Source organism: Dendrobates tinctorius, unplaced genomic scaffold (genome assembly GCF_039654945.1).
Source record: "Dendrobates tinctorius isolate UK_male_01 unplaced genomic scaffold, ASM3965494v1 ptg000071l, whole genome shotgun sequence".
Lineage (NCBI taxonomy): Eukaryota > Metazoa > Chordata > Amphibia > Anura > Dendrobatidae > Dendrobates > Dendrobates tinctorius.
In genome coordinates, this window is record NW_027361739.1 from 25,826,053 (window position 1) to 25,852,590 (window position 26,538).

At 42.8% G+C, this 26,538-nt stretch overlaps 1 protein-coding gene across 3 annotated transcripts; it reads left to right on the forward strand.

Annotated features, from left to right (window-relative positions):
• The first annotated feature begins 9 nt into the window (after positions 1 to 9).
• On the forward strand, positions 10 to 26,279 carry SS18L1 (SS18L1 subunit of BAF chromatin remodeling complex). Of its 3 annotated transcripts, XR_012233582.1 has the most exons (12): positions 10 to 163; positions 5,241 to 5,317; positions 8,076 to 8,160; positions 9,381 to 9,525; positions 11,046 to 11,243; positions 12,172 to 12,336; positions 12,613 to 12,714; positions 13,228 to 13,320; positions 15,308 to 15,436; positions 15,542 to 15,669; positions 17,784 to 18,051; positions 26,145 to 26,279. XR_012233582.1 is itself a non-coding variant. In XM_073582512.1 (11 exons), exons 1-11 carry the CDS (start codon positions 95 to 97, stop codon positions 17,808 to 17,810), a joined length of 1,218 nt encoding a protein of 405 aa, XP_073438613.1. In that variant the 5' UTR covers positions 10 to 94; the 3' UTR covers positions 17,811 to 25,405. The 3 variants fall into 3 exon arrangements, 2 of the variants coding, with proteins under 2 accessions (XP_073438613.1, XP_073438614.1); XM_073582512.1 differs by lacking the exon at positions 26,145 to 26,279 and having other exon boundaries at positions 17,784 to 25,405; XM_073582513.1 differs by lacking the exon at positions 26,145 to 26,279 and having other exon boundaries at positions 15,311 to 15,436; positions 17,784 to 25,405.
• The last annotated feature ends 259 nt before the right edge of the window (positions 26,280 to 26,538 follow it).

The following is a 26,538-nucleotide window of genomic DNA, read 5'->3' on the forward strand; positions in this document are numbered from 1 at the left end:
TGGCTAGTAATAGGGTGCAGATATTAAGAATATCTGTAATAAATTACACTGCTGTCAGCAAGGATCAGGCAGAGCCAGGGGCGCAGGGGGGACCATGTCTGTGGCCTTTGCTTCTGCCAGACCCAGAGGGAAAGGAGAGGTCACCCAGCAAACTATCCAGAAGGTAAAGGATCTGCCAGGGTGTCTGATGGCACCAGGTTTATTCTAAGGGGAGGAGGGAGGTGAATTCCTCATGTGTCATGCAGAGTGTGAGGATGCATGGATGCCAAAATCTGGCTGACAGGTGCAATCAGTATCTATATATATTCTGTAGGTAATGCATCCATACTGCAGGGGAATTTGGAGCTGTGCAGGAGGTGCTAATCTGCTGTCCTCTGTCATTTGCCTCCATGATGCATCCCTGAGTGCCTGATCTGTGGATTAGGGAGGAGGGGTGTGAAGGAGAGCCCATAAATCACCATTGTCTCTCACCTCCTCACAGTCCCCTCTAGCTGCTGTGCATCCATCTGATCCATGTGCTGTATAGATTGGAGAGGAGAAAGTGTCTGCATCAGTTCTGCACAAATGGCCTGATTAGATATAGAGATCAGATCTGGGAATAATTTGGGGATTTTATTATTTTTTTACCAGTATATTGTATTTACTGCTGCACAAAAATCTATTATGTATTATGATTTCTTATATAGTGCCATTAATTCCACAGTGCCTTTCCTATGTGATTTTTGGGCAGACCGGTAATGTGCAACATGTGCCTCTCCTGCTTAGAACTCCACTTCCAAGCATGCAGGGATACGCTGGGAGATGTAGTTCCAGGGCGGCTTGGTATAGAATAGCACATTGATAAGAGAGATCGCCTGCCGCTGATCCCAGACCAGCTGAGGACCGTACCTTCAATCCTAGTGCTATACGTAAAAGAAATTGGGTAGCACTCGGACCGATGCTGTTCATTGGACCAGTGTAGATGAACAATTTTTTTTTTTTTTTTTCACTGACTGATAAGAAAATTCAAAACCCGCACAATTTTCATCCAAAAACTGTATGAGGCTTGCCCATTCAAGTGTATGGGCGCAAGAAAAAACATTGGATCGGTGTCTGATTTATATGGATACTTTGTAATTCTGTAAATGGTCCTGTAAATAATAGCTGCAAAAACAAAACCGGATTGTATGGGGGTGACGAGTGAGAAAAAGCATTCTTCTACTGTTCTGGATGAAACTTTGAAAAAATAAAAAATAAAAAAAAATTTAGATTTTTTTTCATTCATTCATTCGTGTGAAGCTGACCTGCCCTTTGCAATATCTGTAACCACCGTTCAGTGGTAATTGTTTGCTCCGTTAGTATTGATCAGTTGGCTATTGCTGAATATATATCATGTACGACAGTGGGGTGCCAGTAAGAATAGTGACAATTTCACAATACCAAAATAATAACTGCAAGCTCGACACTCCTCAGGGGAAAGACATGCCCAAATTCTTTTCATACACTATATTGGTTAGTTCCTAAAAAAAAAAAAACAGTCCCTTAAAAAATAAATAAGGTATTATGTGGCTAGTGTGTCACTTTGTGTCTTATTTATGTGGTCAAAGAGTAGCGCTTTCTGAGGCCTGGTGGACAGTATTTTGAGACTTTACATCTCTACATAGATACTGACTGGGCACTATATGGGTACATTATGGAACGATCAAGGTTCCCTTCAGTCTCTCCAGTAATGATGTGAGTGATGACAGGTAAATTCATGTCACCCAGAGTAATGGTTGTCATACATACCACAGTAATGGTTAAATAGGTTATTGCCTGAAAATTACCTCTTATTTAATTCATGTTTTTCAGTGATTTTTTTTTTATGTCGTTATCTATAGTTTAAAAAAAAGAAGAAAAAAATCATAAATACAGGTTCCCGTGGTCCATGTCACTTTAAAGTATAACTGTAAATGCCTGAGCTCGGGCAAGGTGATTTCCCCAATGTGCAGAAAACTGAATGAAAAGATCCATATCCGGTCTTGGGGTATGTGCACATGCTGCGGATTTTGCTGCGGATCCGCAAGCAGTGTACAGTATAATGTTATTCAATGGGTTTTCAAAACCACAGTGCACATGCTGCGGATTTTTCCGCGGTTTTAAATCCGCAGCAAGTCAATTCTTTCTGCGGATTCCGCAGCGGTTTGACACCTGTTCCTTTGTCCAGGTGTCAATCCGCAGGGGAAAACCGCAGGCAGATCCACAGGAAAACTGCAGGTCACTTTACCTGCGATTTTACCTGCAAATCTGCGCAGAAATATCCGCAGGTGAATTTGCACTGTGTGCACTCACCCTTAAAGAGAACTTGTCATCAGGTTTTCCATTCTACACTGCTGCCACCAGGATGAAGAGGATATGTGATTGTGTTACCTCGCCAGCCTGACACGTCTTATTAAAGTAATTTTCTAGTTCTCCTGCACATTAGCACTTAGCGGTCCAAGGAACATGCCTGGACTACCCTTGGCGCTTCCTGAGACCCTTACCGTCCGGCCCCTTTACCTCTGATTGATCTGCACGATGTGTCTCATATCGTCCCTACTGAGTTGTCGCTTCCAGTCTCCACTGAGCTGATGTCAGATGGGACAACTTATATCACTGTTCTGCAATATGCGCATGTGCCCGATTTTTACTTAACGGCAATAGTGACACAGGTAACACCAAAAAGTGCCGTACTTTATACATGAGGGAAGTCCACCGTATCCGCATCATGAAGGTGTTCAGAGCGCAGGAACACCGCCTCAAGGCGTAAGACAATGCCAGTGAAGAAAATCCAGCTCCGCAAACCGTGAATGTTTTATTGAGGAAAGCACTCGCGAGTCGTGGAACTGGATTTTCTTCATTTGCGACTTTATACATACTGTGTCTACTTATAGGCAGAATTCTGTTCATTGCCATACTTTACCTACACCTGAGTGCCATACATGTATACATTGTCATACGGCGCCCACACTGTGTGCCATACACGTGTACATTGTCATACGGCGCCCACACTGTGTGCCACACACGTGTACATTGTCATACGGCGCCCACGCTGTGTGCCATACACGTGTACATTGTCATACGGCGCTCACGCTGTGTGCCATACACGTGTACATTGTCATACAGTGCACATGCTGTGTGCCATACACGTGTACATTGTCATACAGTGCACATGCTGTGTGCCATACACGTGTACATTGTCATACGGCGCCCACACTGTGTGCCATACACGTGTACATTGTCATACGGCGCTCACGCTGTGTGCCATACACGTGTACATTGTCATACAGCGCTCACGCTGTGTGCCATACACGTGTACATTGTCATACGGCGCCCACACTGTGTGCCATACACGTGTACACTGTCATACTGCGCACATCCTGTGTGCCATACACGGGTACATTGTCATACTGCGCACATCCTGTGTGCCATACACGTGTACATTGTCATACTGCGCCCATACAGTGTGCCATACACGTGTACATTGTCATACACTGCACATGCTGTGTGCCATACACGTGTACATTGTCATACTGCGCACATGCTGTGTGCCATACACGTGTACATTGTCATACGGCGCCCACACTGTGTGCCATACACGTGTACATTGTCATACAGTACACATGCTGTGTGCCATACACGTGTACATTGTCATACTGCGCACATGCTGTGTGCCATACACGTGTACATTGTCATACTGCGCACATGCTGTGTGCCATACACGTGTACATTGTCATACGGCGCACATGCTGTGTGCCATACTCGTGTACATTGTCATACAGTGCACATGCTGTGTGCCATACACGTGTACATTGTCATACAGCGCACATGCTGTGTGCCATACACGTGTACATTGTCATACAGCGCACACACTGTGTGCCATACTCGTGTACATTGTCATACAGCGCACACACTGTGTGCCATACTCGTGTACATTGTCATACAGCGCACACACTGTGTGCCATACTCGTGTACATTGTCATACAGTGCACATGCTGTATGGCATACTCAGACCACACAAAGCCAAAAAATCCAGTACCTAAGAAAATGACATCTTTTAATCCAGAGTACCTCTAGGTCACACATGTGTATGTTAATATGGTGGTAGGAGACATAGATTGGGGCTTTTGGTACTGCTCTCCTCTGTGGCTGCTCAAACATTATACAAATGTATTGTGCAGGGGACAGCCCAGAGGTCAGGGGTTAACCTTCTCCGATACCTATTAGATTGTCTGCAGACCCCAGTGACATTTTGGTAATGTATGTGACCAGTTAATGTGCCTGGTGGCCTTCAGTGGAAGCCCTGTATAATAGTCACTGGGGACTGACTGCCCAACTACCCCCACGTGAAATACTGTGGTTGTTAGGCAGTGTACCTTAGTAACCAGGCTGTCAGCCATGAATCATCTGTTCACTCTAAAGATGTACTGACATTAGAGCGTGGAGCAATCAGTCACCGCCTCAGCCAGCGCGGTCACATACAGTAGAATTAGGCCGTGAATGCCTGTCATCAGATCAAAAGGGGGCACTTTTTACCCTTATTTTGTTTCCTGCCGCTCTTTTCGTGCGTGTGTGTGTGTATATATATAGATAGATAGATATTTATTTTTTTTTTCAGTCACTCATGACAGCACCACGAGAGAGGGGATCCGCCCTTCAAGGACAGAAAACCTTCAAGATAAAAAGGGCGGCTCCTCCGCATCAGTTGGTTTCCTGTCCTTGATGGGGAACCCTCAGGATCACTCCAGAGATATGGGGCTTTTTATTTAGTGCTCAATTTTTTATTTTTTTTTTTGTATTTTACCATAGGGGTGTATCTCACAGGATTCTATGGGACGCATCTGTTTGCTGCTCTCTGTACCCATATGGCGTATTTTGGACACAAAAAAAACCTGAGTACTCAGGGGAGCAGCGGGAATAAAATAAGTGCAAAAGCTGGTCATTTTTGACCGGGGGACAGAGATCACTGGTGGACACAGGCAGAAAATTGCCCCTGTGCAAGAGCAGTATGTGGGCCATTTGCAATCCGTCAACTCCTCATTATGCACACTGGTACCAGTTTTACAGGCGGATATGGGCCCCCTTACCTCTTGGGCCCCTGTGTGGCTTCACTGGTTTCACCAGTGCTATGTCCGTCCATGGACCAGATTGCTTCCTGCAATACGAGGATAAGAATTGCACAAATCTATTTGTCTAGTTGATGCAGAACAATTACAAACCACGGTTTTGTGACTTTTTCTTAGATGCTGGATGAGAACCACCACCTGATCCAATGTATAATGGACTATCAGAGCAAGGGGAAGACGGCCGAGTGCACACAGTGAGTACAGACGGTGCTCGTAAAGGAACCAAATCCGTAATAAAACGGATGAAAACTACTTCCAAGTTTGGATTTTCTGTAGTTCCTGACGTCTCCTGAAAATCTAGCAGAGAAGACAGATGGCACAGGGGTTTTGTGATATTATTTGTATGGCGTTGTCACTGAAACTTAAAGAGAAAATTTTCCTTTTTAATTATTATTTTCATAAATCGATAGTACACGTGAAAATTTATCAATTTTGTAATGTATATTCAGAGAAGTGCATGGGTTAAATCTGTCATCAGTGAAGATGGGAGATGACAGTTGGTGGTCTTAAAATTCTATGGAGGGAGATGAGCTAGAGGCCGACACAGACATCCTGCTGCAAGTTCTCCTGAATCAACAGTTACAGTTCTCCATAGAACTTTATGAGTACCAACTGTCATCTCCTATTTCAGTATTAGAAATTGTTTTGTATTCGCTGAGGACAGCATTGTGAAAATGAAAGATCCGTCCAGAATGAGAAAGAAGTGGATTTCTCTGATAAGATGTATTAGAGTTTCTTATTTTCACGTGTATTACTGATTTATAAAAAAAAAAAAAAAACACTAAACATTATAAAGTGAGTCGAGAGGCTCTAACTTGGAGGGGCAGTGTGGCTGTCACTGTTACAGGGGCACTCCCGCTGTCACTGCCTTGAGCCTCTTATGCCTCTCATTGTCATGAGGATCTGTCACTGATACTGGAGTGGTGTGGCTATCATTATAGGGGCACTCTAGCTCTCAGCACTATGAAGCACTGATACTGTCACAGTCCTGGAGGCACAAGGTTGTCACTATTATGCAACTGATTGCATAATGTAGATATTCCTTATCTTGTGATGTAAGAGTATGTTGAAATAGAAGATTAATGATTTACTCTACTCCTCCTTGGTCAGTCCTCATCTGGTATGCTGTGTCTGGTTCTGGGCACCACATTCTAGAAAAGACATTAAAAAACTGGAGAAAGTTCAGAGAAGAGCTACCAGGATGGTGAGCAGCCTGCAAAGTATGTCCTACGAGGAATGGTTAAAGGATCTGGGAATATTTAGCTTGCAAAAAAGAAGGCTAAGAGGAGACTTAACCCCTTTCTGCCATCGGGTGTAAGGCTATGTACCCACATGGACTTCTTCCCAGGAAAAATGCGCATTTTTTTTTTTTTTTTTGCACGATTTTTGTGCGTTTTTTTTTTTTTTTGCATTTTTTACAGGAGTATCCTCCTGCTTATAGAATATAGTTAAAAATGCGGATTGTTCTGCAAAATTAATGAACATGCTGCGTTTTTTTCCGTGATGCGTTTTTTTTTCGCAGTAAAAAACGCATCATGTGCACAAAAATTGTGGAATTCATTAAAAAGAATGGGATGCTTCTTGTATACGATTTTGAAGCGTTTTTACCGGGAAAAATGCTTAAAAAAACACTTACGTGGGTACACAGCCTAATAGTATGCCAATGTGGGAATCCCTCCATTTGATGTGGGCTCCGGCGCTGATCCCACATCTTTTCCTGCACATATCAGTTGTTTTGAAAAGCTGACATGTGCCTCTAACAGCCGCAGGTGGAATCGCGATCCATCAGAGGCTGTTAACTAGTTAAATGCCGCTTTCAATCTCTGGTACATATTTGGTATCGCCGCGTTCAGGATCGTCCGATCTATCAATATAAAAAAAAATTAACCTAATCGCTAAATGGCGTAACGAGAAAAAAAGTCAAAACGCCAGAATTACGTTTTTTTTTGGTCGCCACAGCATTGCATTAAAATGCAATAACGGGCGATCAAAGATCGTATCTGCACCAAATTAGTATCATTAAAAATGTCAGCTCGGCACGCAATGAATAAGCCCTCACCCAACCCAAGATCACGAAAAATGGAGACACTACGGGTAGTGGAAAATTGCGCACACTTTGTTAAAAAAAAAAAAAAAAGTTTGGAATTTTTTTTCCCCTCTTAGATAAAAAAAGAACCTAGACATGTTTGGTGTCTATGAACTCGTAATGACCTGGAGAATCATAATGGCAGGTCAGTTTTAGTATTTAGTGAACCTAGCAAAAAAGCCAAACAAAAAACAAATGTGGGAATTTTTTTTTCTCATTTTCCTGTACACGACATGGTAAAACCAATGATGTCGTTCAAAAGTACAACTCGTCCCGCAAAAAACAAGCCCTTATATGGACATATACTGACCAAAAAATAAAAAAGTAATTGCTCTGGGAAGAAGGGGAACGAAAACCGAAAATACCTCTGGGTGGATAAGGGGTTAAAAGCTGTCTACAAATATCTGAAGGGATGTCACAGTGTAGAATGATTAGGTGAAGATACAGATTAGATAGTAGAAAACACTTTTTGGCAGAGAGGATGATCAATGTGTGGAACAGGCTGCTACAGGGGGGGTTGGGGGGGGGGGTTGGTGAGTTCTCCTCCAATGTAGCTCTTCAAACAGAGGCTGGACAGACATCTGTCCGGGATGGTTTAGTGAATCCTGCATTGAGCAGGGGGTTGGACACGATGACCCTAGGCCACCTCTGAATAATGCATCTCTGGCTATATGTGCACCAGAAAGACAAATCTGCACCAGGTCTGGAGTGGTGCAGATTTCTTGCATAGTTTACAGCAAGCTTTTCCTACAGTAAAGTTGCTGCTTTCCTTTGATAAAATGTTTTCTGCAGGGTTCCATGTTGGATTGCATCCCTCTAGTGTTATGTATAGTGCTGCATGTAATCTTGTTGGCTATTTCTTGTAGATATCAGCAGATCCTTCACAGAAATCTTGTGTATCTGGCAACTATAGCCGACTCCAACCAGAATATGCAATCTCTGCTCCCTGCGGTGAGTACGGCTATCCTTGTTACTGGAGTGTTGAGCCTTCCCTTTTGTGATCAGTGCATTGTCCCCCCTAGAGGCCAGTTTATTGATGGGATTGGCCATAAGTGTTCAGTATCTCGAGTTCCGTTTTCTTAATAAATTTTAGAACTCTTCTTGCCTAATCCTTGAATGTAGCTTTTTGCATTTCACTGTTGCGAATGGTCTGCGGTATGATGTGCAGGTGTCTGATCCTAAGACGGCTTTTCTAGCACTGTACAAATTAAAATGAAATTGTTTCATGAAAAGTTTTGCCTCTTGCTAATATGCTTTGCTCCCAACTCATCAATGAGTCCTAATACTCCAAGAAGTGATACAAGATTTGGGACTTTTGCCATTTTCATGCCAGTTCTACAAAAGCAGAGCTGGCTTCACAAAGCTCACCTATCAAATGAATTCTAATCTGCTCCATAAAAGTGGCGTACATTACGCTAGCTCCTGGATGGAGTAACATTTATGACGAGGCCGCATTCCAGTTAGAAGATGTGCCAAATTAAGAGGCCTGCACGTCATAATGAATTTGGCGCACCTTTTTTAATTAAGCCTAACAGACAAAACATCCCCTCTTACTGAGAAATCAGCATTTGGATTGATATGAAAATCAAACTGAAGAGTTATGGTAGATTTGGAACCTCTGTCACTCCAGCTCTATTCCCTAGCCAGCGCCGGCACCTCCTCCTTTTCCTCCTGCTGCTTGACTGACGGCTCTTTTGCAAGAAGTCCCATAGCTTCGAGGCTGTCAGACAAGCAGGAGGCGGTGGCGCTGGGCAGGAAAATAGACCTGCAGTGGTAGAGGCTTCAGATCTACCAAAGCCCTTCAGCCTCATTTGCATATCAATTCAAACACTGATTTCTCAGCAACTGAGGAATGGACTGGCCATGTAAAAGGTATCATTGGACTTTTCTTTGGTGAAAGTCTGCTGACAAATTCACTTTTAAAATTGTTGTTTTTGCGATATTTTTAGAGTGTTCCTGGTCAGATCGAGGGTGAGGCTTGAAAGGGTTCTGCAAATAGGGATGCAAATGTTAGTAGCTAAGTTGTAGGTCCTAGTGGTTAGTTAGCAAGTATCCTATATCAACCTGATCCAAACAATTTGTGTTTGTGCCCCCTCTTTTCTGCCTGTAGCATTTGACTATGAAATGACTTCAGTTGTTTTTTTTTGGGTTTTTTTCTTTTTCTTTTGCAGCCACCAACACAGAGCATGAATCTAGTCCCAGGAGGGATGAGCCAAAATGTCCCCAGCCAGAGCCTTCATTCCCAGGGCAATCTGAGTGATGCCCTGGGTGCCAGCCTGCCGCCCTCCTCCCTCATACAGAGTCAGATCAGTAACGGTGAGACCTGTCTCTGATGCTTTACAATTGTGTGTGTGTGAGACCATGTCTGACCGATGGTTGGTGAAGGTCCTGAGGACATTCCTGTACCTTGCATTGAATGACTGCCATCATGTATTTTTCACATATAAAGGATGTGTGTTTTATTATATATAAATTCACGCTGCTCACTGGGTCCAAACTTCTCCAAAACGGCAGAAATTGTGTTCTGTACCCGGAATGCTGGGGTTAGTACCTACCAAAATGGTACCAACAACCCGTAAACTGCCAGCAGGGTAATTGGCATCCAGTGATTACTGATGCATGTGAGGAGTGAAGACTAGTTGGTCCGATCCTACAGGAGAGCTACTCTTAAAGGGAATCTGTCACCCCTTTTTTGAGATATCATATAATGAGATCATTCAATTGTGTGTCACATAAGGATTCTCTTAGTACTTTTGCTTCCCCCTGACCCCGCACCTTTCATGCATAAATACCTTTTTCAGATGTATGTAAACTGTCACGGTCCGGTCCGCTGGGCGGGGCTTATTCACCTGCTCCTCCCTGTCTTGCTCTACGCATTTCTTCTTGTGTAGAGCAAGACAGGGAGGGGGGGGGCAGTTGAATAAGCCCCGCCCAGCTGACCGGACCGTGGCGGTTTACATACATCTGAACCGATATAAAAAATGGTATTTATACATGAAAGGTGCGGGGTCAGGGGGAAGCAAAAGTACTAAGAGTATCCTTATGTGACACACAATTGAATGATATCATTATATGATATCTCAAAAAAGGGGTGACAGATTCCCTTTAACCACTTCACTGAAGAAGGTCCTGCTGGGGTGATAGGAAGGTGTCTGGTCACACAAAACATGGAGATATAGAGCGGTCAATGGCCATACAGCCAAAATCACCTACAGTGGGCACGTGAGTAATGGAAGAAGGCGGCCTGGTCGGATGAATTACATTTTCTTTTGCACCCTCTGGATGGCCAGTGGGTCCTCCTCACTTATCTACAAGGAGACCAGCGAGCGATGTGATGCTCAGGGCAAGCGTCTACTAGTCAACATTGGCTCCTGGCATTCATGTAGATGTTCCATTTTTTTTTTTCCCCCAATGGCTGGGCTTCTCTGCAGGACTTTTCTGAGGAACATGACAAAAAGGTCAGGTTGATGACTTGGCTCTAAATTCCCTGGATCTCGGTCCAGTTGAGCATCTTGTGCTGGGAAACAAGTCCGATCCAAGAAGGTTGCACCTCACAACTTCCAGGAATGATCTGTGCAAAATGCCACAGGACACCTGCGGGGGTCACTCTAGACTTCAGTCCTCAAGGGGTCCTGCTATTTTAGCAACACAAAGGGAACCTGATCCTACACAAGATTAGGTTTTAATGTTTTGGCTGAGCGCTGTAATTCTTGTATTATGTATATTAAAGTATTTCATTTTCTGTTTACTTTATATCCTTTACTCTTTTCTACTTAGTGACTTTTTTAAAACTTATACTGTTCGTTTTTTTTTTTTGTTTTTTTTTTTTGGAATAGGCCCCAACCATGTAGCCATGCAGCAGTCTGGTCAAACCACCATGCCTACGACTAGTATGAGCATGGCAGTCAGCTCCCATGGCACAGCCCCTGGCTATAGTCATACTGTGCCCAGCTCCCAGAATATGCCATTGCAGAATCAAAGCAGCATTGGCAACTATGTGTCACGGGCCAATATAAACATGCCCACCAACCCAGGTGAGTGGCATAATGGATTCATAGTCAAGACACATCGTCCCATCTGGACAACCCATGTGGTATATACCCTTACACGAGGTATGGGTGGTATGAAGGTGGTCCCTTACTCAATAAATCATAAGAGACGCTGTACTTATTATAACTCATCCATATTTCCACCTACCAGCTTAGGGGTACTTCACACTAAGCGAGATCGCTGATGCGTCACCGATTTTGTGACGCATCAGCGATCTTGCTGTGTGTGGCACGCATTAGTGACCGGCCCCCCTGCCGGGTATCGCTGATCATGCAGGAATGTCCTGGGCCGATTTATGATCGTTGGTCTCCCGCTGGCCAGCACGCATCGCTGTGTGTGGCAGCGGGAGACCAATGATCAGCGAGCTCCCAGCGCTGTAAGCAGATGCTGGGAGCTGGTATCCAAGGTAAACAGCGGGTAACTAAGTGCCGTGCGCGATTAGTTACCCACTGTTTACACTGGATACCAGCTTCCAGCGTGAGCATGCTGATATCCAGGATAAACAGCGGGTAACTAAGCGACACGCACCCTTAGTTACCTGATATTTACCTTGGATACCAGCGTCCTCGCTGGTCCTGATCGCTGGTGAGATCTGCCTGTTTGGCAGCTCACCAGCGATCATGTAGCGACGCACCAGCCATCCTGACCAGGTCGTATTGTTGTCGGGATCACTGGTGCGTCATTTAGTGTAACGGGACCCTTACTGATTGTCCTCTCCAATTAAGATTGATAGATAGGTGGACACCGGCTCCTGTGTATGGAAGAGCTGGCCAATATGGCTGCCACCTGAACAGTTGGCCAAGCCATCTTTTGTTCGAAAGCCATGTAGTGTGTATGGCGTCCTTTCGTTGGAGAGATGCTACTGACCCTAAGCGTTCTTGTCTGTTCTTGATTTGCTATTGTGTATTCCAGTTTCCATGATGCATCAGCAAGCTGCCAGCTCTCATTACACCACGGCACAGGGAGGGGGTCAGCATTACCAGGGACAATCGTCAATCTCCATTATGAGCCAAAGTAACCAAGGAAGCAGTATGATGGGTCAAAGACCCCTGGGACCATACAGATCAACTCAGCAAGGTGAGCTGAAATAAGGCACATGGTACATTGTCCACGTCATTCCAAATATTTCCACTAGGGGGCATAGGCAAATCATTGTCTTTAATCTAGGCTATAATGTGACTAAACCTTTTTTTTTTTTTTTTTTTTTTTTTTTTTTTTTATCATTTTGTCCAGTTTGGAAAGTTATGAAATTTTGCACTTTACTTTATTAGGGGATTTCTCTTATTTCCTGTAAAAAAAAAAAAAAAAAAAAAAAAAAAAATGCATGTAAGTGGCTTTCGTTTCGTCATGTAGGTTCTGCGCAGCAGTATCTGGGTCAGGAGGAGTACTACAGCGAGCAGTACGCGCACAGTCAGAGCTCCTCGGAGTCTATGAGCCAGCAGTATTACACAGACGGTAGGTGCCAGGTCTGGCAGTACATGATGATTACATTTGGGGAGGTCCATGGTTTTGCCTTTCTGTTCCATTTACCGTGCAGCTGTCAGGCGCTATTACTTTATGGTACCAGGCGTTTATTCTAATGTAGCTAGCAGGGCTCACACGCAGTATTTTCATGATGATGTAGTGTAAATGGATCTGATTGGTTGATTAACACTTAAAGGGGTTGTACATTATTACGACAAAGCATCTCGATTCCCAAAAGAGTGCCCCACCTGTTTGTAGGCGGCGTATAGTATTACACCTGCATTCATTTCTATGTCGCAAAGCTGTGGTACCAGACATGACCCATGACCAGGTGGGCACGGCTTCTTTTGTAGTTCTGGACAACCTTTATTACAAACTCAATCCTGCTACAACATCTTATAGAAATCTTATCCTTTAATAACATGGTCTCCAGGTTTACATGTTGGCTTCTTTTTAATGCCATAATGGCGCCATTCACTTTTTCACTGCTGTTCTCTAATCTAGGACATAGCGACTATTCGTACCAACAGGCCTCGTATGGGGAACAGAGCTACGACAGGACGTTCGATGACTCGTCGCAGCACTACTATGAAGGAGGTCAGGAAAAAAGTGATGTTAGAAAATGGCCTTTTGCTTAAATCAAGATTTGTTGTTTTTTTAATCTTTTTAAAACTAGTCTAGATTAGAAATAAAAAGTAGAAAACATTAAATTTTCATACTGGTTACTAGGAGGAATTTTAGCGTTTTCCTGTTTCAGTAAAATGCACATGCACATTAGCCACAATGAACAAACTTTGACCCTATTTATTGCATTGTAGCATCTAATGGGCGTGTGCAAAGGTTATTGTGAGGGAGCAGGAGGGGAGCTATGACTACACCTATTATGTTATAAGCTGTGTATAAAGGTGTTGCCAGTTATTGCAATCTAAAAGCCCCAGTGGCCAGTGAAAAAATGTGCAAGATTATTATATATTTTTTTCTTTTGATAATGATCTGATAGGAAGCAAAGCATTGCCAACACCTTTTACAAAAATACACGTTACACAAAAATCTAATTTCAACAATAAGTCATTTTCTGAGGACACATTCCCATTTAAGGCTACGTTCCCACAATGAGTTTTTGATGCCGTGTATTTTTGCATCGTCAGCAAAGTGGATGGATTTATAGAAGTCTCAAGCCCACTGTGCTTTTTTTATTCTGTGCAAACTGCCAACTATCAGAAAGTATTAAAAAAAAAAACTGCTTTGCTTAACTCCTTTCTGACCTTGGGCGTAATAATACACCCATGTCGGACACCCTCCCTTTGATGTGGGCTTCGGTGCTGAGCCCACATCTTTTCCGACACATGTCAGCTGTTTTGATCCAAACATAAAAAAAAAGATAACTAACATACACATATTTGGTATCACTGTATTCATAATCGCCTGATCAATCAATAAAAAAAAAGATTAACCTGATCGCTTAGGCTGGTTTCACATTAGCGCTTTTGTGCGCAGCGCATCGTGCGCATACGCACTGCGCACCTATGTTTAACATGAAGTGCGCATGGTCTTGCGCACACTTGCGTTTTCGTGCGCATGTTTTTTTTTGTCTTGCGCGCCAGACGCAACATGTTGCATTTTTTGGTCTGCATTGTCTCGTCAGAAAAACGCATGCACACGCTTGCGCACGTAATGCGCAAAAACAACACATTGATTTCTATGGGAACGCATGGTCTTGCGCACGCTTGCGTTTTTTTTGCGCATGCGTTATTGAGGTAAACAAGTCTGGAATGTGGTCTAGACAATGGAAAAATGTCACACCTAAAAACGCATGCGCATAAACGCAAACGCATGTAAAACGCAAGCAACGCTGCGTTTTGACGCATCAGCGTACGCATGACGCTAAAAAAAGCGTGTTTGTTTTGCGTTTTTGTTTGCGTTTTTTATGCTCACGATGCGCTGCGCAAAAAAAAACGCTAATGTGAAACTAGCCTTAAACAGCGTAGCGAGAAAAAAAAGTCAAACCACCAGAATTACTTTTTTTTTTTTTTTTTTTTTTGTCTCCACAACATTGCGTTAAAATGCAATAAAGGGCGATCTAAAGATCGTATCTTAAAAACGTCAGCTCGGCACTCAAAACATAAGCCCTCACCCAACCTGAGATCACGAAAAATGGAGACGCTACAGGTATCGGAAAATGACACTTTTTTTTTTTTTTTTTTTTTTTAAACAAAAAATTTTTTTTTCACCATTTAAATAAAAAAGAACCTAGACATGTTTGGTGTCTATGAACTCCTAATGACCTGGAGAATCATAATGGCAGCTCAGTTTTAGCATTTAGTGAACATGGTATAAAAGAAAAAAAAAATGTGGAATTGCAACTCGGACGAGTCTCGCACGTCAATACCCGGCACTGCCGCCGGCACTCAGATTGGAGCGTTCAGCTGCATAGAAATACATGGAGCCGCCCACTCCGATCCGAGTGCCGGGTATTGACGTGCGAGACTCGTCCGAGTTTCTCGCATGTGAGTATGAGCCCTAAGGCCACTAAACCCAGCACCGTTGTGATTACCAGCCGCCCATTAGTTTAATCATTATTTAGCAGGAAATGCCCAGTACACCCAGCAGCAGAGCGGATATCAGCAGGGAACCGGCCAGCAACAGGCGTACTCCCAGCAACAGCAGTACTCCAATCAGCAGAACTATCCCGGCCAGCAACAGCAGGGATATGGTAAGTGAGGCAGACTATGGCAATTCCTTCTGAAACCAGTTTATTGCCAAACTATAACTCCCAGCACCGCAAAATGGTGAGAATAAGTCTTGTTCCTGATTTTAGTCCCAGCACAGGGCTCGTCCTCCCAGTATTCCACTTTCCAGCAAGGCCAGAGCCAACCGTACTCCAGCTACCGGGCACCACAGACCGCGGCGTCCGCCCAGCAACAGAGGCCCTATGGCTACGAGCAGGTAGTATACACATGCCGATCAACCACTCCACACATTCCCTACTTGCCGAATCTCCATTTTGTATCCCAGCTAACATCTTTTTCCCTCCATATTCGAGGACTTTTGTAGGGACTTTAATGTAAAAAAAAAAAGTGTTTTCTAGAAATCTGTCAAAATGATGAATGTTGAAGTTGTTTTAATCCCCCACATCAGTGTTTCTCAATCCCTGATTAGAAAAAAAATTACCTCAGGGCACAACTGCCCAATACAACGGCCTAAAAAGCCGAATACATGAAACCTACAAATTACTGTTCGCATCAACATTTTACTTGAAAATTGGGGGGGGGGAAGTGACTTTTCTCTTCAGAGTGACATTTGGGCTCTCTCCACACCCGGTATATTGCATAGCCAGCTTCTTAGGCTGTGTGCACACGTTGCGTTTTTTTGTGTGTTTTTCCAGCGTATTTCCGCTGCGGAATCGCCGCGAAAGCGCAAAGAAAACTCATCCCATGCAATCCTATGGGATTCTGCAATGCTGTGCTAATGCTGCGCAGTTTTCCGCTGCGGAATCGCATAGCGGAAAAATCTGCAGCATGCCCATTCTTTTTGCAGAATGCATTGATCCGCTTCCTTTCCGCATGTGGCTATGCCCACCATGTGCAAAGAAGCGGATCATGTGCGGATGGTACCCAGGGTCTGGAGGAGAGGAGACTGTCCTCCAGGCCCTGGGTACCATAATCCTGTAAAAAATAGAATAAAAAATAGAGATATAATCACCCTCGACGGTCCCTGAAGTCCTTCCCGCCTCTCACCACGCTGCTGGCAACTTCCGGTCCCAGTAATGCTTTGCGCGAGTGACCGCGATGACGTCGCGCTCTCGTGAGCATGATGTCATCTCAGGTCCTTCACGCAAAGCATTACTGGAACCGGAAGATGCCGGGAGCACCGCAGAGAAGATCGGGGGGGCCGTCGGAAGGTGAGAATAACTTTTTTTTTTTAATTAATTTATTTATTTTTATTAACATATAACATTAGCATCGCTTGGAATGCGCAAGCATTGCGCAAGTGAAAAACGCTTGCAAAACGCTTGTTTTCCACGGGAAAAACGCATGCGAATTCGCATGCGTTTTACCCGCGGCTGGAGTGCAAAAAGGTTGTGGAAATTTCCGCAGCATTTCTGCACGTGTGCACATAGCCTAGCAGTCAGAGCTGAGCACCGATTGCATCGTTTACTGATGTTCTCGCATACCACTTTACAAAACCAATAGGGCCCAGCCTCACTAACAAGTCACCAAAACTTTTATTGATAAATTAATACCACCCCGGAATACCAACTCAAAAATGCAACACATGTCCCGCAAACATGTTTCGCCGATAGAACAGCATCATCAGGGGATGGGACATAAGCGTGAATTGTGCATTATACATTGAAGGTACTGCAGGGTGCTATCCTAATGTAAAGAGATAAGTGACTTCTATTCAGTGAAATATAAAATTCAGGGATTAGGGCAAATATAATTAAATTTTAATATTTTGGATTTTTAATTAATTAAAAGATATGTTTTAATGACCTGTTAGAGAGGGGTCGTTTAGAAGGGCTTAGCCCTATTGGTTACGTCAATTAGATTGTACCCTCCCCAGGCATACCAAATTCCATCGGCTTCCTGTGACGCAATCACAGGGCACCAATGGTTTATTTCTTGGCGAAGGCCTCGTCACTGCCATCTTGGTACTTTTGCTGAGACATAGGCAAGGATCACACCACCGTACTTTCTCTCATTCAAGAGAATTAGGCCAATTATGCTAGTCACACTCAGATCAGACTTTGGTCATGGTGTGACCTGATTTTTCTTGGATGATGGGTAAAAAATAAATTTAAAAAAAAAAAAAATTCTCCATCTTCTCCAGTCTGCCAGTTCGTGAAAATCGGACTGCACTCGGATGTCATCCAAGAGCAGTCCAATGTTTTCCACTCACTCACTGATTTTCATGGTACTTTTTATTAGCACGAGCCCCACTTATTACAGCTAATTCCTGCTCAGCCTTGAAGTCCGGCCTTACCGAAACCTTGATTGGCCAGCTTTCTTTCTAGCCACAAGATACTAACCCTTGTGCCTATATTTCTTTCCCAACAGGGTCAATATGGAAACTACCAGCAATAAGTAAATGTTGTGACAATTGTCCCCTGCTCTGTGGTTGGGAGAACTTTGTATAATACCTGACTCGGCTCCTTGCCACCATTACTGATTCCAAGATGGAAGATGGATCTACCATGGCTTTCTCCAAGAAGAGGATAAGACGCCAAGCAAGAACCCAAGTTTTGTGACCACCCTCTGCATCAGCATGCTTTAAGAAGAACCAAAGGGAATGTGTCACCAGAAAAGGACCTACTTTTTATATCAGGTTTTGTATAGACAGTACACATCACAATCTTTATATAAAGAAAAAAGTGATTTCCCTATTGGCCACTTGGGATATTTTAGGCTCATTCTTCCTGTCCTTTTCAGGGGAGTTTTCAGTAGGCTCATTATCATCAGAGACAGAATTACAATGACATATAACACCGCTATACCCAGATGATACACACGATCCATCAATCACAATAGATGATGTCATAGCTGACCCTTCTCCCCCTCCCGTCATAATAAGCTTTGCACACGCTCATTAGATGATTTAACACAAAAGATAGGATTAGAGTCTGTTCATTGCTGCTAATGTACATGTGAATTCCCTGGAACAACAAGAAGTCAGTCGTAAAAAGACTGGGATGTGAAAAAAATATTGCCAAGAATTAAAAAAACAAGACCTGATTTAAACAATAGGTCACTTTCTAATGACACACTCCCTTTAAAAATGTACAGGTATTCGTCTGACCTCCATGTATCTTAGCATCCTCGATTAATATTCTGTTTTCTCAGACCTAAACCTTCATGGTTTTCCAACAATAAAAATAATGGCTTGTCATAATCAGTGAGGGTCTGATAATCTGGATCCCAATGAAGAGAAGTTGGCACAGTGGCTGTGCCCCTTTCAAGGGCAGGGGACTAAGCGGCAGTACCAGCCACAGCCATACAGAGGTGCTACAACTGCTTCAGTTGATTCAGTGTTGCATGTCTTCATTATGCTGAATGGTGGGCATCCTGATGATCAACAGGAGCCATCAAGGTTTGGGTCTGACAAAACCTAATAATGGTCTAGTATGCGGAAATATAGGGTGCTGGTACTGGGGTCCTCACAGTTGGCTACCCATGTCATGTGGAGGAGCAATGCCTAATCACGGAATATATATTTCCATGTGTATATATAGTATAAAATCTTCAGTCTTAGAAGAATTAACAATTAAAGGGGTTGTCCTCTTTAAAGAAAACTTTCTTGCATACAGTGATATAGTTATAAAAAAATACAAACCGAGCGTTACTTGCCCTCCCCAGGAACAGAGCTGCGCTCTCGTTTATTGAGCTGCAGCGGTGATGTCACATCTGCATCCAATCATTGAGCTCGTGCCGCTTACACGAGTGGAGCCGCTAAGCTCATCGATTGGCTGCAGCGATGTCGACGTGACATCACTGCTGCAGCCAAACAGCAGAGAGCAGTGGCACAGAGCCAGCTGTAAACCTGGTGACAATAAGTAATCAGTATATTGGCTGCAGCGGTGATGTTATATCTACAGCTCTGCAGCCGATCATTGAGCTTGGTGGCTAGTGCCATCTACCAGTGATTGGCTGCAGCGCTGTTAACATGACATCACTGCTGCAGCCAAACAGCGGAGAGCAGTGGCACAGAACCAGCTGTAAACCTGGTGACAATAATTAATCAGTTTATTGGCTGCAGCGGTGATGTTACATCTACAGCCGATCATTGAGCTCGGTGGCTAGTGCCGTCTACCAGTGATTGGCTGCAGCGCTGTTAACATGACATCACAGTTGCAGCCGAACAACAGGGACCAGGGCAGCAGCGGACAGCCAGCTATAGACAAGGGGAGGGGAAGTGATCAGTTTGTTTATTTTTTCAGTACAACCCCTTTAATGCCCTCTCTCTAGCACCATACAGCAAGTGGTGCCGGCACATAACGTGGCATGGCGCCCCCTACAGGATCTGGACACATTTTTGAGTAAAAACCTGAAAAACGAAAATCATTTACGAAGTTGATGGTGCTCCGCTGCTAGGCTCTGACACTGGACTGAAGATGGGGGTGATAAATTTATTCACAAGGGGTCTCTTGCTGAGTGATAAGATGGGAGAACGCTTTGTGTGCTTATTGGCAGAAGAGTAGGGGGCCACTCCATGTCTCCTCGTTGATCTTCAAATAATGGCTGTATTGATCTGAATGACGACTCCTGGGGTACAATTGTGAATATTTTGACAGAGCACTTTTGGAGACGCAGGATCCTTTTTCTCTTAAATGTATATTATTTAGCGTTGCTTTAAGAACTGTACAGTCCGTACGTTGTATGTTTTGCTTTCTAAATGGTTGTAGAAGACAAGCAGGACAGGCCGGCAAAGGAAGAGGCAGCAATATATGTAAATTAGACTTTATTTTATTAATTGATTTTTTTTTATTATTATTATTATTATTATTATTATTATTATTATTTAATACATTCAATGTGCTTCTTATACTGATCGCTCATCAGTCATGGGATATTGAAATAATAAATAATGGGTGGGTGAAAGAACCGCACTCCATCAACCCAATTTTTTAGTTATATAGTGCTGATTCTGATTGAGAGCCTGTATTGTACTCCAGAGCTACCCTCACTATTCTGCTGGTGGAGTCACAGTGTACATACATTACATTACTTATCCTGTACAGATCCTGAGTTACATCCTGTATTATACTCCAGAGCTGCACTCACTATTCTGCTTGTGCAGTCACTGTGTGCATACATTACATTACTTATCCTGTACTGATCCTGAGTTACGGCCTGTATTATACTCCAGAGCTGCACTCACTATTCTGCTGGTGGAGTCACAGTGTACATACATTACTTATCCTGTACAGATCCTGAGTTACATCCTGTATTATACTCCAGAGCTGCACTCACTATTCTGCTGGTGGGGTCACTGTGTACATACATTACATTAATTATCCTGTACAGATCCTGAGTTACATCCTGTATTATACTCCAGAGCTGCACTCACTATTCTGTTGGTGCAGTCACTGTGTACATACATTACATTACTTATCCTGTACTGATCCTGAGTTACATCCTGTATTATACTCCAGAGCTGCGCTCACTCTTCTGCTAGTGGAGTCACTGTGTAGTAATCCTGCACTGATTGTTAGTTAAAGCATGTTTTATATTCCAAAGCTGCATTCACAATTCTGCTGGCTACGTAGCTGAAATCTTGCAAGTATCCTCTGCTTGTTCAATGTCTGCAAAAGAGCTTGATGTGGACAGTCTGGGAAGTATTGTTTTAAATTAAAACTTATCTTTTGTGGGAAAATACAGCTGTTCCTCCTGAAATATAGGGGTTCTGCTAACTTGTTATGAGGGTGTCTGATGATAAGCTTGTTGACTGAGTGTAGCTCTGAAGTATAATACAGGATATAAATCCATATCAGAAAAATATATTTTAAAGTAATTTAATGTATTTGCACATTGACTTCTGAAGCACAGTAGTGAGTGCAGCTCAGGAGCAAAATGTAATTATAAATCCATGCAGGATAAGTATTTACACTGTGACTTCAAAGGCAGAACTCTGAGTGCAGCTCTAGAGCGTGAAACAAGCTGTAACTCTGAATCAGTATAAAAGAATTAGGGTACATACTCATATGTGAGAAAAAAAAGGTTCGTAATCTGGACCGAAAAAACAGACGAGTGTCGTGTGAGTACATCGCGATTTTCACACCTAGCATCCGATTTACGTCTGAATGCGGTGCGATTGCAATCCGTATGCAATGTGATTTTTTTAAAATGAGCTTTTACATGCAGCAGTTCACTGTGATTTACACATCGTTTTCAAAGGAAATATTCTTCAAAACACACATATATATATATATATATATATATATATTATAATATAATTGATTAGACAAAAAGCCGGCAATTCGTGAGCGCATACAGTAAAATCACACTGACAGGTTAGAATAGATATATACACATAGAATACTTATATATGTATATTGCATAGAGAGATAGAAGAAAAGCTGGTAATACATTTGCCGGCTTCTGTAAAATCACTGCAGAAGCTGACAGGATAGGACAGATGGATTAAATCCATATAGAATAGGTAGGTAGATAGATTTCAGTGACAAATACAATTGGTATAGTGTGTGTGCAAAATTATGGACATGTATTTAATATAAGATTATTTTGGGGGAAAAAAATGACGTGGGGTCCCCCTATAATTAATAACCAGCAATGGTTATGCAGACAGCTGCGGGCTGATCCTAGAAAGGGGCCATGGATACTGCCCCCACCAGCTAAAAACATCACCTCTCGGCTGCCCCAGAATAGGTGCATCTATAAAATGCGCCAATTCTAGCACATAGTCATGTACTTCCCACTGCCCTGTAGCAGTGGCATATGGGGTAATAGTTAGGGGGTTGATATCACCTTTCAGGTGATGTTACCTTTCAGGTGACATCAAGCCCGAGGTTAGTAATGGAGAGGCGTCAATAAGACACCCCTCTTACTAATCCCATAGTCAAATTGTAAATAAAACAAACACCCTGAAAAAAGTCTTTTATTTGAAATAAAGACACAGAAGACTCTTTAATATTCTAAATTAAACCATACTTACGACCTCACCTAATTCCCCAAAGCCCTCGATCTCCAGTAAGAATAGTAAAATAATAAACTAACAATATACCATCCCTGTCCGTCGTTGTGCCCCACGCTGTAATCCATATCTGGGGGATATACAGATTTCAACCAGGACGGTGCCAAGATGCGACCGCCCCAGCTGAAAACCCACTGGTGAATGAGGAGATGCTGGGAGCAGTGACGTCACTGAAGCTGCGCTCCCTCACATCCTGAACTGCGATGACCTCTGGACTGTGGGAAAATAGAGGAAGGCTATGGTGCCAGAATTGGCGCATCTTAGAGATGCCCCTTTTCTGGGGAGGCTGAGAGCTGATGTTTTTTAGCCAGGTGGGGGCCAGTATCCATGGCCCCTTCCTAGGCTATTAATATCAGCCCTCACTTCTCTGCATAGCCATTGCCGGCTTTTCTTCTATCTCTCTATGCAATATATATATATATATATATATATATATATATATATATCTCCTCTAACCTGTCAGTGTGATTTTACTGTACACCGCACACCTGAATTGCCAGCTTTTCAAAGAACACCGGTGCGTACAAAATCGGACAGCACTCGCATGGTGTGAGTGATGTGCATTTCTATTTTTTTTTTTTTTCTCACACCCATTGACTTACATTGGCGAGTCTCATCCGAGATACGTAGCAAATTGCAGTATATGCTGCGATTTTTTTTTTTTTTTTTTTTTTTTTTTTTTTTTTTTATTGGATTCCACTCGCCCGTTTTTCTCGCAAATGGGTATGTACCCTTAATGTGATGTATTTATATGGTGACTTTACCAGCAGAATGTGGAGTGCTGCTCCTGAGTTAAATACAGGATGTAACGCTAAAGCAGTACAAGTAATGTCATGTGTGTGCAGAGGGACTCAACGTTTTATATGCATTGTATCTATAACATGTCAAATGCTAAAGGGGTTAACCCATGAAAATCATTTATCGTCTATTCATTGGTGCTTAACCTATGGTACCCCCCACCGATTACAAAAATGGGGTCCCGTGTGCTGAAGATGAATAGAACATTAGTGTGCGTGTCCGACCACTTCTCCATTCAGTGTCTATGGTGGTCATTTGTGCACACTTTCGCTTCATAGACCCACAGAAATTATTGGAGTAAGGCTGTGTTCACACGTAGCATTTTATTTTGCATTTTCGTGGCGTTTTTAAACGTATGATTTTTGCCGCGAAAACGCAAAAAATAAGCATCCCATGCAATCCTATTGGATTCCCCAATGCTGTGCTAATGCGGATTTTTCCGCGGCGGAATCGCATCGCAGAAAAATATGCAGCATGCTCATTCATTTTGCGGAATCGCAGCAATTCCGCACACAGGAATGCATTGTTCTGCTTACTTTCCACATGTGGCTGTGCACACCATGCGAAAGGTAAGCAGAACATTTGCGGATGGTACCCATGGTCCGGAGGAGAGGAGACTGTCCTCAGGGCTCTGGGTACCATATCCCTGTAAAAAATAGAAATAAAATAAAAAATCATCATATTCTCGCCTTCCGATGTCCCGCGCAGCGTCACCAGGCCTCCGCGATGCTCCGGCAGGTCCCGTTTCCAGTGATGCATTGCGGAAATGACCTTTGACGTTGCGGTCTCGCGAGACCGCGATGTCATCAAAGGTCATTGTCGCAATGCATCACTGGGAACAGGACCTGTCGGGAGCATCGCGATAATTGAGAATGCTGCGCGGGACATCGGAAGGTGAGAAAAACACCATTTTTTCTTTTTAACATTAGATCTTTTTACTACTGATGCTGCATAGGCAGCCTCAATAGTAAAAAGTTGGTCACCCTCGTCAAACACTGTTTGACGAGTGTGACCAACCTCTCAATCAGTTCTCCAAGTGATGCTACAGATCACTTGGAAAACGCTAGTGTTCTGCAAGCTAATTACGCTTGCAAATCGCTAGTTTTTCCGCGGGAATTAAAATGCAGTTTTCTTGCATATTTCCCACGGAATGGAATTCCCGTGGAAATTTCCGCAGCAATTCCGTAATGTGCACATAGCCTTATGGTCACATAGGGACATGGACCCCTGTTCTCATGATTGGACCCCATACATTTAGTGGACAGGCGATAAATGTTGTTGGTGGGATAACCCATTTGAAGACTCTCTTAAAGGCATATTCCATCCCTATGTAGTGTGTGGCTAATAACGTCTGAGTTATGGACATCGCAGACCAGATATCATGGGTTTTAGTCCCTTTTAAAAAGCCCTTGGGCCTCTTCTTTCAGTAGAAGTCTAAGGACACTGATTCCTATCATTATCATTGCTTGAGTAGTCTTACTGACATGTCGGAAGGGACCAATATAGGTGGAATATCCCTTTCAAATCCTATTTTATCTAATATGTACCCAACTTAAAGCCGCCTGTTATATGGGTGAAACTGGACAAACAGTGGGTTTATCCAAGGTTGTATACACTCATAAACCATAACCATCGCATAACAGCACGACTCTAAATATGACCGGCATAGTCATTATTGGCGGTGCCTCAAAGGAAAAAGGTAATTGTTCAAGCCAGACGCCAATAAAATAAATAGGGCTGAGCTGCAATACCACACATAAGGACTGTGGACTGGTGTGGCGCTGTTTTTGAGAAGAAGCAGCTACGGTATGTTTATTTTTGTAAAAATTGGGTGACAACCACTGTAGAGTTTACATGTTCTCCTGTATGGCACATCTGCCTAGTTATGGCAGCAGGGGGGTGCTGAGTGTTGGAGTGGCCAATAAAATAGCTTCTTTCACTGTTAAAGGGGCGCTGACCATGTGGCTCTTTTTTTTTTTTTTCCCATGACCGCTCATGCATCGATCTGTCGTTGTCCTCATTCGTTATCACTTTTTGAATTTGTAGTATAGCAGTGGCTCTGGGGCAGGAGGACAGATTGTAAATGTCATTCTTTTCTGTACTGCTGTAGGGTTTAAAGAATTGTCCTAAAGTTTGCTTTTTATGAAGGATATAAAAAAATATTTCAAAGAAATGCCGCTGTGTGTCCTGTGTTCTTATTGGAAGCGAGGGGTGGAATCCGCTGAGGCTGGACAGTGCGGGATCTCCTTCGCGGTGCTCCATTATTCTCACATCAAGAAAGAAGGATGATCAGAAGGCCAATATTCTCGTAAAAAATACAATTTTTATTAGAATACATAAAATCCATACTGCCAATTATCTACTGAAGACGACGAAATAATACCTGACACTTGTGACTCATGATTCACATAAAACGCACCTAATCCAACAGGAACAGCCACATATATATATATATATATATATATATAATCACCAAAAGCGGTATAAGGTGTTCATCACTATTGCCCAAAATATTGATGTGCAGATATAAATATATCTAATCCCCCTTACATGCCTTATAATGGGTATTAATGGTTTCTAAATAATAATAAAACAACCCTTGGCAGCAATAATTTATACCACTGGCTGTTACAATACAGTACAGAGGTTAATGGGTAACTATAGCAATTACTCCTTATTGCACACTCAAATAGACATTCATCCAAGTATCTCCAAGAGGACAGTTAACACCTCCCAAGCGGCTTTTGGAAAACAATGGCTGTCACTTACAATAGTTTCTTTAAATATTTTTTCATTTATGCACCATGTGGCTTATCAATCTCGGTATTAATTGCCCACATTTGTTGGAGGGATGCTTGTCACTTTGGATTTTCATTTTTAAAATTTTTATATTTTTAATTCTCTATTTGTAGTTTTCTGCCATCTGTGTGTTGGTGTATTTTGAGACCCTATGATGGAGCGACGCTCGGCAGTTATATGGACCACAAAGAAGAAGATTGGCATGTTCAGAAGCACTATGACTATGTATTAAATTTGCTTTGTGTCATATTTAGGATTATGTATTACTATATATGCTATCTGCATATGTGATTATATGTAGAATTGTATTATTGCATCTGTGAAGTGAGCACATTGCGTATATGTACTATTTCTGTAATGTACTTTGTGTGATAGTGCTGGTTGTTCTCTGCATCTATCTTATAGTGAATTAATAACATAATTCCTGCTGAGGTGGCTTGTGTTGTGTGCGTGGTAATATCGTTGCTCTGGGTCAGGTTTACATCTTGTGTTGACTGTGTGTATGTA

Bases quoted from the DNA above. Each gene is read 5' to 3' on its own strand.
- SS18L1 (XM_073582512.1), top strand. From the start codon at position 95: ATGTCTGTGGCCTTTGCTTCTGCCAGACCCAGAGGGAAAGGAGAGGTC. The intron at 11,244-12,171 runs GTGAGTGGCATA...TGTGTATTCCAG, and splicing joins AAACATGCCCACCAACCCAG to TTTCCATGATGCATCAGCAA. The intron at 13,321-15,307 runs GTCAGGAAAAAA...ATCATTATTTAG, and splicing joins GCAGCACTACTATGAAGGAG to CAGGAAATGCCCAGTACACC.